Source organism: Peromyscus eremicus, chromosome 20 (genome assembly GCF_949786415.1).
Source record: "Peromyscus eremicus chromosome 20, PerEre_H2_v1, whole genome shotgun sequence".
NCBI lineage: Eukaryota > Metazoa > Chordata > Mammalia > Rodentia > Cricetidae > Peromyscus > Peromyscus eremicus.
In genome coordinates this window covers 3,693,398-3,707,842 of record NC_081436.1, presented here as the reverse complement: position 1 = coordinate 3,707,842, position 14,445 = coordinate 3,693,398, and the positions used below count along the sequence as shown (strand labels likewise).

At 45.1% G+C, this 14,445-nt stretch overlaps 1 protein-coding gene across 1 annotated transcript in view; it reads right to left on the bottom strand.

The window, feature by feature from the left end:
• The window catches only part of Fam186a (family with sequence similarity 186 member A), a 42,149-nt gene extending 29,658 nt beyond the window's left edge, over positions 1–12,491 (bottom strand). The window contains exons 1-3 of the mRNA XM_059246973.1: positions 12,135–12,491; positions 4,806–5,022; positions 4,284–4,454 (exon numbers count right to left, since the gene is read on the bottom strand). Of these exons, the coding sequence (XP_059102956.1) occupies positions 4,284–4,454; positions 4,806–5,022; positions 12,135–12,326 (580 nt within the window). The 5' untranslated portion in view covers positions 12,327–12,491. The remainder of the gene's footprint in view (positions 1–4,283; positions 4,455–4,805; positions 5,023–12,134) is intronic.
• Between the last annotated feature and the right edge of the window lie 1,954 nt (positions 12,492–14,445).

The window sequence follows — 14,445 nt, the reverse complement described above, 5'->3', positions numbered from 1 at the left end:
GACCACCTGACAGTGAGCCTGACAACCTGAGTTTGATCCCTGGGACCCACATGGTGGAACTAATCCTCCCAAGTTGTCCCCTTGCACTCCACAGCAAGCCACGCACCTGCTAGGGATAGTGCTGCAAAGTTGACACCCTAGCTACTCAGGGGGTTGAGGCAGGAGGATCACAAGTTTAAGGACAGCCTCAGTAAGATAATGAGTCCTCCCTCCAATAAAAATAAATATGATTCTAGAGACTGTAAAAGACATTGGATACTGATAAACAGTGTCAGGAAGTTATTAAAGGCACCAACACACATACACCTAACAATTGAGCCTCAAATGTGTGAAGGAAAACCTTAAAGAGTGAACAGGAAATAGATGACTTAGCCGGGTGGCAGTGGCACACGCCTTTCATCCCAGCACACAGGAGCCAGAGTCAGGTGGATCTCTGTGAGTTCGAGGCCAGCCTGGTCTACATCAGGGGTTCCAAAGCAATCTAGGCTACATGGTGTCCAGCAAGGAGGTGCCTGCTGCAGTTCCTAACAACTACCTGAGTTCAATTCCCCAGAACCTTCCTAGTGGACAGGGAGGGATGATTCCCACAGCGTGCCCTCTGACCTCCACATATAATTATACGTGTATGTATGTGTATATACATATGTGCACGTGCACACACACACACACACACACACACACACACACGAATAAATAAATGTATCAAATTTTAGAGACCACTATCCCATTCTCAATAATGAGTAGAACAACGCCATAGAAAATCAGTAAATGCACAGAAAGTTTGTAAATTGTAAATCAGTTCTACCCAATGATAGTTTAGCTGTGTACTTTTTATGCACACCTGGACCCTTCTCCAGGGTCAGCCATATGCTAGACCTGAAAATAAGCCTCTGTCATTTCAGATGATTAAAATGATATGAATGGTCCTCAAATATGGTGGAATGCACACATCATGTCAATCATCTATCCGTCTATCAAATGGATTATAGATAGTCTCTCATTGATTATCCTTTTCAAATGATCCTCCTGCCTCTGCCTCCCAAGTGGTTGGAACTAAAGGCACCACCGTGCCTGGCTTGATATAAGTTCTTAGCACAATACTAAAGCCATGATTGTCAAAAGGAAACCTGCTAAGTCAATTGGCGCTTACCAAAATTAAATATTGTGGGTCTTCAGATATACCCATATGAAGATGAAAAACTACAGCTTGGGAGAAAATATTTATGAATCCCTTTTCTGATAAAGAGCTTTTATATAGCCAGGTGTGGTGTCACATGTGTAGGATTCCAGCATTTGGGAGCCTGTGGCAGAAGGATCGTGAGTTCAAGACAACCCAAGCTACATAGCAAGTTCTGGAGCAGCCTGGACTATGTTGTGAGACATGCTGAGATGCTATCTCAAAACAAAACAACAATAACAAAAACACGTTTGAAAGGGGCATATCCAAAAGATATCAAGAAATGATAAGATTGATTAAAGCAGCAGGAAAGTTTCTGCTTTGAACATCCCAGGCTATAAAGCTGTAAGGGAGAGTGCTGAGAGGTCATGTGGTGCTGAAGACTAACAACTAGCAGACTTGGGAGCAGAGAGGCACTTCCTTAGCTCCTTCAAAACTCCCTGTCCTAGGGCAGGCTGGGCCGCAGACTTTGTCACAGGGTGAGCCAACAACAGCAAAACACCCCGAGGGTAAACATGTCCTGCCCCTCAGAACAGCTAAAGGTGAATTGTCAGCAACAGACGTCAGTGTTCATCCCGAGGTATAAAAATGCCTGCAGTAGAGAGGCAAGCTGGAAACTCAAACACGGAGAGAGAACGCAGAGGACAATTCCAACTGCCTTAGTTGATTTCCGCTTGATGTTACAAGCCCTGATTGGATGATGCTTCCATGGTTTGCTTTCCCCTTTGGTGGGTAGTGAGAGATGAGATGGGGTCTCACTGTGTAGTCTTGGCTGGCCTGGAGCTTTCTATGTAGACCAGGGTAGTCTCAGACTCACAGATCCACTTGCCTCAGCCTGGGATTAAAGGCATGGCCACCACACCTGGGTTTGGTTTAATAGGGCGACTCTTCTCTGCTGGATGTTGTAAATTGATGGGCTGTTTTGTTGTCTGTCGGTCTGCTGCTTCTATCTACCTGCTATGGCTATTCCTTTGCTTTTTCTGGCTGCATGTCTAATAAGCTCACTCATTAGAAACAGCCAACATAGGTCTATAGGAATCCCACTCGGAATCCTCTGTGTACAATTTTTTTTTGGGGGGGCAGTGTTCAAGACAGGGTTTCTTTGTGTAGCTTTGCGCCTTTCCTGGAACTCACTCTGTAGCCCAGGCTGGCCTCGAACTTACAGAGATCCACCTGGCTCTGCCTCCCGAGTGCTGGGATTAAAGGCATGCGCCACCACCGCCCGGCATCTGTGTACAGTTTTAAGTACAGTTAAAAAATAAGGCTGGAAAGAAGGTTCGGTAGTTAAGAGCACTGGCTGCTCTTGCAGAGATACCAGTTTCAATTCCCAGCACCTACATGGAGCTCACAGTCATTTGTAACTCTAGTTCTGGGGGGCTCTGACGCTCTCTTCTGGCCTCCATGGGCATCAGGCATGCATGTGGTGCACAGACACACGTATGCAAAACATCTATACACAAAAAATAGTAGTGAAAAGTTTATAGGAAAATAAAAGATGAACTGGATGTGATGGCATACATTTGCAATCCCAGGATTTGAGAGGTAGTGACAGTAGTATTAGGAGTTCAAGGTCACCCTTGGCTACATAGGAAGTCCAAGGCTGGCTCAGAATATAGGAGACTCTGCCTCAAAAAAATAAAAACAAAAACCTGAGGAGATGAGGAGTAAAAACATGCAAAAGGACAAGTATTTAATAGACATTTTCACCAAAGCAGATATAAGAGTGACTGACAAGCATATATTATTTAGTCTCATTACTTATTAGGAATGTGAAATGTAAATATGCAGGAAATACCTCTTCACAAGTGCTAGCCTGGGTAATAAAAGAATAATGAGTGTTGAGGATGTAGAAAGGCTAGAGCTTTCCTACACTACAGACAGAAATGAAAAACAGTGAACCACTTAGAAAACAGATTTACACCAGGCGATGGTGCGCACGCCTTTAATCCCAGCACTCTGAGGCAGAGCCAGGCGGATCTCTGTGAGTTTGAGGCCAGCCTGGTCTACAGCATGAGATCCAGGACAGGCACCAAAACTACACAGGGGAATCCTGTCTCGAAACCCCCCCCCCAAAAAAAAACAACCAAAAACCAAAACAAAAACCAGGTTTATTGTATGATCAAGCAATTCTACTTGTCTACAAGTACTGTACATGCGCACAAGCTGAAACATGTGCCTCACAGAAACGTGAACATGTATGTTTATAGCAGCATTCAGAAAAGCCAAAGGTGGAAAACATCCAAGTATCCCCCAGTTGGAACACATCAACCAGATGTAGTACATCTGACGACCACATAGAAAGCTCAACAGAGCAGTGTGCCCTGCATCATTGCTGAGGAAGCATTAGGCTGACTGGAAGAAGGCACGCAGGACAGACCTCCCAAAGCAGTGAGGTGTAGTAGCTCACATTTGTAACCCCAGCATTCAGAAGGCTGTAACAGGAGAATCTCGAGTTCCAGGCCAGTTGAATTACATAGCAACACTCTGTCTCAACAGAATAAAACACCCCCCCCATATAATCTGATCGTCTATATAAAATAGCCCAAATAAATTTATTGGGACAAAATAAATTGATTAATGGTTGTTGAGGACTGTGGATGGGAATAAAGTCTGCCTACACATGAGCACAGATCTTTTTGGATAAAATCAGACTGCCACGGGCTGGGGGTGTGGCCAGTGGTAGAGTGCCTAGCAAGCTTGAGGCTCTGAGTTCAACCTCCAGTGTCACCACCAAGCAGGGACAAGGTGACCACAGCACAGCAACTGGGAGCTGACAGAGATAATTGTGCACTTGACACATGTACCTTTTAAGGAATGCAAGTTACACCTCCATAAAGCTGTATTTACATTTTTGTTTATTATTTTATGTGCATGAGGGTTTTGTCTACATATGTCTGTGCACCATGTACATGCAGTGCCTGAGGAAGCCAAGAGAAGGCTGTTTCCACCAGAAGCAGAGCTGCTGTCTGGGTGCTGGGAACGGAACCCAGATCCTCTGGAAGAGCACCAGTGCTCTGAACCACTGAGCCGTCCCTTCAGCTGCCAGCAGAGCTGTATTTTGGTAATAGGTCAAACCCTGTTTCCAAGCATTACAAAGCACACTTACCTAACTTTTTCTTTTGTCTCTTCTTTTCTTCTAAGAGCAATGTGGTGATCTGACAGACAGTATTGATACTGCTGTCCATCTCCTTCAGCATTTCTGGCAGCAGCTCCATCTGCGCAATCCAGTGGTGGTACTCATCAACATCAATCTCAGCCACCTCCGACAGCACAAAATCTTGAAGAGAGTAAAAGGAAACCATCTTATGGAATTACATCCATACAGGTTTATGATATTTGGTAACTCTACGACACGGTTCCATTGGGGAATAGAATTACCTGTGCTTATTGCTATTCTGAGCCTTTTCTCTATTAAATAATTATACAGGAAGAGACCTGGATAGAAGCCCACACAGTTAAATCAGTGAGTTAAGAAAATATTATCCAGGTTAAAAAGGCCTGGGATCGTCTCCCTTTCTCAGCCCATCTTGCCTCCTTCATCTGCGAGTCCCTCAGCTTTTCTGCATGACTTAACCTCTCCACTTCTATTTACTTTCTCCCTTCCCTCTGAACCCATCCAGACACTCACTCCATTCTTCTAGCCAGGACAGAAGTTTGGTGAGAATCTTTTCTCTGATATCAATACTCTTAACGAGCGCAGCTATCTTCTCCAAGAACACCTTTCTCTTCTTTCTCTGGCTCTCTGAGATGGAGCCCCTCTTCCCGGGAGAGGTGCTGTCAATAGCATAGCGTGTCATTATCAGCTCCACTTTGCTCATTATTTCGATCAGCCGTGAAAGAATAGCCTGTGAAAAGGAGAAATAACAAGTAGTTTGTGTGGTGGTTTGAATAAGTAAAGGACAATCAGACTGCAACCCACAGAACCAGGTAAGCTACATAGCAGGGGGGACCCTAGGATGATTGTGGCTTATATTAAGTTTTGGGTTTACTCAATCACTGGGCAAGCCTCAGTGAAACATTTCACTATTAGGATAAGAATTTGTACTGTATCAAGCCGATAACAGAAAAAATAAAATAAAATGATTTTTAAAAAAAAGCATCCTATGAGTTGAACAACGTGCTGGCTAATTTTATGTCAACTTCTCACAACCTATAGTCATCGGTGAGAGCAGAGAACCCACCCTCCAGCTGTCTCCTCGGCTTGGCCACAGGCTCACAGGGAACCAGGATAGCCATTGCACTATCAGGGCAATGCATTTCCTTCCTTTTGGACACTGAGCCACTTACTCAGTCCTAAGGGAGTTTTGGGTTCCCACCTCTCCTTCTCATTTCCCTATTGTCGGGGTAGGGGGACAGCCTTACCTACCTCACCAGACCCTACCACTTAATTGTATTTTCAGGGGTACCTAATGGGAAGAGATTTTCTAGCTAAGGTAGGAGCTTCATTTTTCATTTCGTTCGCTCCCACCATTTGCCTCACTCCAGACCCGTCATCAACTGCCTCCTCTTCTCCCCCATGCACAGTGACACAGACAGGGCCTTGCTCTCTCTCAAGTTCCAGAGGACACCAGGATCCACCGCCTTGTCACCAATTCCAGAATAATGAGGTCTCACCCCACAAGCTCTTCCCTCCTGGTTCCCTCTTCTAATTAATTACTCAGCTAATTGTTACAGGACCATCATAGAGCTGGAGGCCAAGAACCATCAAGTATACCTGGGCAGTAAGGAACAGTAACAGTCCAAAGGTATTTACACCCCCAGACCCAAAAGGGTCTGGGCTCTGCAAAAACCAGACTTTAATATAACAGTCTATTACTGTTGGCCCTCAGTAATTGATCACCTGTGTCTCCTAGATGCTAAACTAATAAAGGAAATAGGTATCTTAATATAATCTGTCTCAGATAAGGCTTATCTCAGGTAAAAATTAAAAACATGTTCCAAATCTCTCTCTCTCTCTCTCTCTCTCTCTCTCTCTCTCTCTCTCTCTCTCTCTCTCTCTCTCACACACACACACACACACACACACACACACACTAACCAAGTATAGCAGAGTACTAAAATATTACAATATCATGGTCACCAGTCCAAGATTTTAAATTTCTCATGGCTGCTTCTTAATATGTTTAAAAATTCTTCTGAGCTCCAGAAACCAGCTTGAATCCATCTGGACAGGTCAGATCTGTTTCAGATAAGTATAACCCAAACTTTCCTGGTCCCAGGACCCCCTCCCTCACCCCGGGACTCACCAAAGGAAAAGATATATATATAATTCTTGTTTTTCTAAGCTTTTCTCTGTCTCACCAGCACCCTCTTGACATAAGCAGCCAGAGTCCCAATCTGAGAAAGATGATGGATGGCTCCAAGGCAGCAGAGGACAGTCCACCATCCCAGGATGCTTGGCTACCTCAGAAGCCCCCTTCCCTACCCGCCCCCCCCCAGGAGTCAACCGACGCCCACCAAGTCAGCTGGAAGCAGTTCTCGGGAGAAACAATGCCCCTATTCCTGTGCACCAGCCTTTTTTTTATAATAAGCAAAGAGTCTAAACTGTTGGAATTCCTGGCCACTCCCCCAGCTACATGATCGTACATGCGCAGTTCAGTAGCCAAGCAAGAGGCCTTGTCCTATGTAATCCGTGTGCTGCGTAATCCTGTAATAACAGCATGATCACGCAATCTATGCACATGCATGGCACAGCTCCGTAAGCCCATATATGCATGTGCAGGGGAATCCATAAGACGCAGGACACAGGCTGGAGAGATGGCTCATAGGCTGGAGAGATGGCTCAGTGGTTAAGAGCACTGACTGCTCTTCCAAAGGTCCTGAGTTCAATTCCCAACAACCACATTGTGTCTCACAACCACCTGTAATGAGATCTGGTGCCCTCTTCTGGCCTGCAGGGAATACTGTATACATAATAAATAAATCTTAAAAAAAAAAAAAAAAAAGCAGGACACAGACTCCTCTCCCTTTCTCCCCCCCACCCCCCCCAATGCATATGTTTTCCACAGGCCTGGTCACGTTCTCTTCTGCCCCTCCCTTCTCCTAATAAAATTCTTAGAGTGGATTTTGTAGTACCTCCTGGCTTTTCTCATACAGTAACAGTGCTGCTTGATGAATAACACTACGCTGCCACATTAAAACCAACACCTGCCATCTGGGCATAACAGAACAATAGCAATAAACTGATTCCTAATGATATTCTGCTGTAGTCTTAGATCAGCGCATGGCTCAGCCATCATCAGAGAAGTTTCCTCTTAAAGTAGATGGAAACTAACACAGACCCAGGACTGGACAACATGCAGAGAACCAGAGTGGGGGCCACTCAGTCCTCAGTGGGAGGTCTTCATCAATCCCTCCCCTCAGGGATCAGGGTATTTGGAAGAGGAGGCAGAAAGATTGTAAGAGCCAGAGGTAGTGGATGACTCGAAGGAAACAGTCTTCCAGATGAATTCCCAGAGGCTGTGGCAGCATGCACAGGGCCTGCACAGGTTCAAGCCCAGTGGGATCCCAGTATTGAAAAGGGGAAGTGGACATGGCCTCTCAACCCTAACCAAGAAGCTATCTGCAATTGGTACCTGCTTGCAAAGGAAAAATTAGTCTTCTCCAATGGGATCTCACTAAGTATATTTAGCTGACTTCGAAGTAGAGTTCACAGAGTAGATGGCCAACACAAAATTAACTCGATGGTATTTTTGTAGACTTTGAATCTCATATAGATTTTTGAGGGCTTTTTTTTTTTTTGGTCTTACTGGTTTTTTGCTTGTATAGTTTGGTTTCAAATTTGTACTTTGTGGATTATTTTGGGAGTGTGTGAGGTTCTTTGTGTGTGTGTGTGTGTGTGTGTGTGTGTGTGTGAGAGAGAGAGAGAGAGAGAGAGAGAGAGAGAGAGAGAGAGAATTTTATTTGTTTTTAGAGACAGGGTATTTTATTTATTTGTTTGTTTGTTTGTTTTTCGAGTCAGGGTTTCTCTGTGTAGTTTTGGTGCCTGTCCTGTGTAGCTGAAGTTTTCCTGTGTCCAGTCCTGCCAGCAGTCGGGACAAATCTCTCCTACTAGCATCTCCCACTTGCGTCCCCCAAGTAAACACACGTATATTACTTACAAACTGTATGGTCATGGCAGGCTTCTTGCTGTCTAGTTCTTGTATCTTAAATTAACCCATTTCTATTAATCTATAAGTTGCCTCGTGGCTCGTGGCTTACCGGTTTTTTAACGTCTGCTTCTCATGATGGAGGCTGGCAGCTCTCTCTTCACTCAGCCCTCTCCTACCCAGCATTCTCCTCCCTGCTTGTCCTGCCTACTATCCTTCCTGCCTGGCTACTGACCAATCAGCATTTTATTTATCCATCAGTCATAGCAACACATATTCACAGCATATAGGACATCACACAGTAGTCCTGGATCTCGCTCTGTAGACCAGGCTGGCCTTGAACTCACAGAGATCTGCCAGCCTCTGCCTCCTGAGTGCTGGGATTAAAGGTGTTTGCCACCACCACCTGGATGAGATAGGTATTTTAGACCAGGCTGGTCGCAAACTCTCAGAGATTTTCCTGCCTCTGCCACCTGAGTGCTGGGATGAGGGCTATGCACCACTACGCCTTGCTTAACACCTTTTATTTTTTTTAATAAATTGCCTTGGACATGGAGTTTCATCACAGCATTAGAAAAGTAACTAAGAAGTTGGTACCAGGAGTGGGTGTTGCTGTGACAGGCCTGACCATGCTGGCTTCTGGAGGAATGTGCAAGACTTTGGGACTTCGGATTAGGAAAGTGTTTGAATACTCTAAGCAGGGCTTCACGGGCTAGCCTAGCAGGCGCTTGGAAGACAATGGTGCTGAGAGTAATGTGGACTATGGAGGCCCAACTCAAGAGGTTTCAGATCGGAACAAGATTGGTAACTGGGCTAGAGGCCGTTCTTGTGATATTTTGGCAAAGAATGTGGCTGCCTTCTGCCCTTGTCCCAAGAATCTGCCTCAGGCTAAATTTAAAAGTAATGGAGTAATTTCTTTGGGGGAGGAGATTTGAAAACAGGCTATTATTCAAACCCAGGACAAACAGCTGAGATACCTCTTAACACATCAAAGTGACTGGCCACCAGGATCCCTACCTGTTCAGGGTCCTCCTGGCTGGCATCCCCACCCCTACCCTGACCTCTCCAGCCCAGGGGCTGGGCTGCCTTCCCCCAGCTGCTCTTTCCTATACAATGTAGCTATTTGGCTACATCTACCCTCTTTGGCCCTTTTGCCTTTTTGGTCTCTTGGTCCATGCTTCCCCCCTTGGTTGGCGGCTCCTCTCTTGCTCTCCCTCTTCCTCTCTCCTCACATGGCCCAGCTCAGTCTGGCCATGTTCAGTCTGGACTCTCCCAGATGTCTCTGCATTTGCCTGTATCTATAATAAAAACCCTCAATCCCTTAGGGGCAGTCCTGTTCTCCTTTTATTTCTTTTTTTCATTCAGTTATTAGTAATCACTTATGCAGGTCTGCAAAGGAAAAAAATAAGTAGGACAAGAAGAAATACAAAATGTACAATTTGGAGCAAAAAAAAAGAACATCAAGAAATTTAATATTGGAACCAAGGCCTGTGCTCAGAGACAAGGAAATTAAAGAAAGGCCTGATCCAAAACGGAACAAAGGGAAGTGTGCCCTCAGGGCAAGACCCCCTCCAGCTAAGCTTCCAAAGACCTGAGGAATTTGTAGAAGCAACAAGTTGGCTGTGGCGCCTCTAATCACAGCGCTTGGGAGGCAGAGGCAGGAGGATCTCTATGAGTTCCAGGACAGCTAGGACTGTTACGCAGAGAAACCTCTCAAGTGGAGGCGCCCAAAACAGCTTGACTACACAGCTGCCATGACAGGCTTAGAGGCCCAGACACAGCCTCTGTAACAGGCTTCCTGGCAGGTAACACCCAGATCCAGAAAAAGCCATGAGCTGACCCCACCCAGGGAGGGCTTGCATCTAAGAGGAAATACCTGACATTCTAAACATTCCCCACACCCCTAGACAAACGTCAGCTAATCAGGGTCCTGAATGCTGGAAATCCTCTCACCCAACCTCTGCTATGATAAAAACCCCACGCTGCCTGGGCTCGGGGCTCTCTGCTCTCACGATGCATCAGACGAGTCCAAGCTCTGAGCTTGAAATAAAGGCTCTTTGCTTTTATATGTGGGATTCCGTCTCTGTGGTGGTCTTCGGTTGTCCCCACAATCTGGGCATAACATTTTGAAAAAACAAAACAAAGAAAAGCTTATGCCAATGTGATTCAAGGGGGCTCCATCCCAAGCAGGCAACAGAATTGGGCAGTGTCATCCACATGGTTCTCTGACTTTAGAGTCATGAAGGATACTTGCGTAAAGGGTTCATGGAGTCTTCCTCCACAGTTAAGGAGAGCCACTGAAGCCAGGCATGTGAAAGGAAGTCCCTTCACGGAGGCCTGAGATGCCTGTGTGTGAAGCTGGGAAGCTGAAGCCTGGGTTGCACTGGAGACCCCACAATGCTGGAGATGCTTGAGCTGTGGGATACCTGCCTAGGGGAGCTGCAGACAGGGAGTGGTATCCACTCAAGAGGGGAGGAAGTGTGTTAGTGTGTTGCAATCAGCAAAGCTGGAAGGGTGGAGCCATCTGAGGCCTCTGACATTAGACACGGAACCACAGGACTTGGAGTTTGCCCTTCTGGACTTCAGGTTTGCTTTGGTCCTCTGTTTCTTCACTCTGCCCCATTCCTCTTTTAGAATGGTAATGCACGTTCTCTGCCGTTGTGTATTGGAAATTCGTACTTGGCTCTTTTATTTTGGTTTTATAGGGCGTTACAGTTAAGAGATTGCCTTGAATCTCCTAAGAGACTTTGACCTTTGGACTTTTAAACAGTGTTAAGACTGTAAAAGACTATGGGGACCTTTGAAGTTGGACTACATGAATTTTGCAGTATGATATGACCACAAGCCTGTGGGGGCCAAGGAGCGGAATGTAGTGTTTGAATGAGAACGGCCCATAGGCTTATATATTTGAGTACTTTTTGTGAGCTTCGAGGCTTCAAAAGCCCACACCATTCCCAGTTAGCTCTCTCTGCCTCCAACTTGCTGATCAAGAAACACGCTTTCAGCTGTTTCTGCCACGGTGCCTTTGATCCGCCATCATGGACTCTAACCCCCTGAAGCTGTGAGCCTCACACTGAATACTTTTTTATGCATTGCCTCGCTCATGGTGTTTTATCCCAGCAATAGAAAAGTAACTGAGACGACCAATAAAGCTGTTAAGAGTAAACACTGGTGTTCCCGTTGTGAGAAGCTAGAACAGGAAACTGTCTGGAAAGCTAGAAAGTACCAACATCACCAACATTTCCTCTCTCTCCTCTTTGGCAGGGCTGGAGCAGAGCCTAGAGGCTAACTCAATGCTGGCCAACGGCTCTATCACTGAACTTGGTCCTTGGCTTTGATTTAGTTTCTAGATTACATTTATGGATTTATTTGCAGGGAGTGCAGGCGCCACTACATACGTGTGGAGGCCAGAGCGTGGTTGGAGAGCTGATTCTCTTCTGTTGTGTAGCTTCTGGGGACCAACTTTAGGCAGTGAGGCTTGGCAGAAAGAGCCCTAACCAGCTGAACCATCTCCGGAAAACCCACCTTTTGATTTTTATTTTTTGGACAGGTCTTGTTACTATTCAGCTCAACCTGGCCTCATGTTTGAACTCAAGCTTCTCCTGCCTTCATCATCCTCCTGAGTGCTGGAATTACAGATGTGAAGCCATATTGATTGATTGATTTCTTAGATGTCTTACTAATTCTAGTGTGAACAGACTGATGCAGAATTGGAGCTTGCTATCCATAGTCAGGCTGGTAAAAGTGTCATTTGTAGTCAAAGTTAACTAAAATTCAGTCAACTCTCTTGAATGTAAAGTGTTTTCTTTTCAAGCAAAAAATTCACCCCATCATACAAGATGTGGTCTGTAAACCAATCGACTGCTTACCTCTTTGGCCCGAAGGAGCTGCGCCTGCTCAATCTTATTGATGACTGCTTTTACTGATAGTGGCATTTCGAGTTTAGTGTGCGCTGGATCCTCATAACCGCCATGGGACTTTCTTTTCACCATGGCAGCATCCTTCAATTCGTTGTCTGAGTCGGACTCACCGTTGGCATCACTTTGCCTTTTGGCAAACATTTTGAAAACTTGGGTGATCTGTTTGTATTCCTTCTGTTTTTCACAGAATATAGGCAAATGTGAATAAAAGTGTCCACTGGGAAGCTGCAAGCCGACTTCAAGAGGTTGTGGCTTACCTACTTGGACCAACTAGAGGCCTTCTACTCTTCAAGTCTTGATGATGCTATTAATAGGCCCATTGTGACACTATCATTGATTGGAACATTTAAGAACACTTACTCTGTGTAAAGAACTAGGCATTCTATGTGCTGTGATAGTAGAGGGGGGAGGGGCATGAAAGACTAGATAGGAGGGGCGCTAAAAGGAATAGAAGACAGTCCTGCGTTGATGAACTTCAGTTATAGGTGTTAGAACCCGAGAGCCAGTGTTCCCAATGTAACCGTTGACTCTTCTGTCTGCCACAAGAGTTTTAAGCCTGTAACGGAATAGCTACAAGCTCCTCATCTGGCCCTTAACTTTTCTAGCATTTGATAACTTAGAAGGTATTTGGAAGAGTATCACAGTTTCCCTTACTATTATTTTGTTTTTGTTTGTTTGTTTTGTTTTTTTCCAAAGAGCCCAACAAAGGCTTTGGGGTTTCATAGTTGACTCACAAAATCGAAGGGAACGTTAGAGGCTTCTACCTGAGAAGAGATGCCTCTTTGGGCAGCTCTGACAGCTGGGGAGGTACTGGGATTACAGGTGTGCGTGACCATGCTTGGCCATATAACTTTAAGTAAAAGAACAAGCCTTAGAAATAAAGTTGAGTTCCTCTTTCTTCTTCCCAGATGTCTGTCTCCTCCTCTATCTGATTTCATTCAGAGGTAACAGTAGTCATGAATGTGGTGTACTGGTACCTAGTGTGTCTTTACATAGTTTTACTCTGTGTTTACATATTCATAAACTTTATAGTATCATTTGATAGGTTCTATATATTTTTTAAAATTATAGATGTATAATTTAAGCTCTCTCCAAAACTTCCTCTGTTAAGTCCTTGTTGGAAGCATTGTAAAATTAATCCTCTGTTGAGTCCTTGTAAGTTTTGAATAGGATACAATTTAGGAGTTTTAGTTCCTAGGGAAAGAGAAGGCTGAATCAGGATGTGGTTGCTTTTCTTTTCTCTTTCCCTCCGACCCTTCTATACAGTATTGATATTGGGTGCAGGGCCTCATGCGTGCCACACAAGCTCCCCACCACTAACCTGCATACCCAGCTCCACACCCTTCTATTTTCATTTTTATTTTAGACAGTTCTTGCTAAATTACCCAGATTGGGCTTGAATTAACCCTGTACCCCAGGCTGGACTTGAATTTAAATTACATGTTACATTGGTTGCTTGATTGTGTGTGTGTGTGTGTGTGTGTGTGTGTATGTGTGTATGTGTGTGTGTGTGTGTGTGTGTGTGTGTGTGTGTGTGTGTGTAGCTTGTGGGAATCAGTCAGTTTTCTCCTACCTTGTGGCTTCTGGGAACTCTACCTACGTCGCCAGGCCTGGGGGCAAAAGCCTTTACCCACTGAGTCATCTCACTGGCCAAGGTCTTCAACTTTTGACCTTCCTACCTCAGGTCCCAGGTAGCTAGGATTATAGGCCTGCTCTTCCAGGCCTAATCGTTCTCTTCTAAAGGTAATAAACATATACAGATCAAATGAAATGTTCTCTCTTTAAGATGACATTGTCAGCTAGGCGTGGTGGTTCATACCTGTAATTCCAGTACTCAGGTGCTGAGGTGAGAGAATTGCTGTGAGGTCAACCTACAGAATGAGACCCTATTTCAAACAAACAGACAAACAAACAAACAAACAAACAAATAGACTCCCTCCCCTGTTCCCGAATAACTTCCTAACTGGTCTTGTGCCACACTTACTCACTGAGTGCAAATGTCGCTGGTGTATACTAGCTGCCCATCTTCTCCAGAGCCGGGTCTGGTTCTGACTTTGATTTCTCTCACGTTCAGTCAGTCTTCATTAGCTCTTCCAGAGAAGCCGACTGGAGTGGATGCCTCTCTTCACTCGCATTTCCTGAGGCCCAGAGTCCAGTGACCCTGACGCCTGTAGTCATTACTCCCTCTCTTTTTCCATAAATCATAACTCAGGCTTATTTACCCCACAGGTTCAGGATGCCCTCCTTTGTTGTCAAAGTA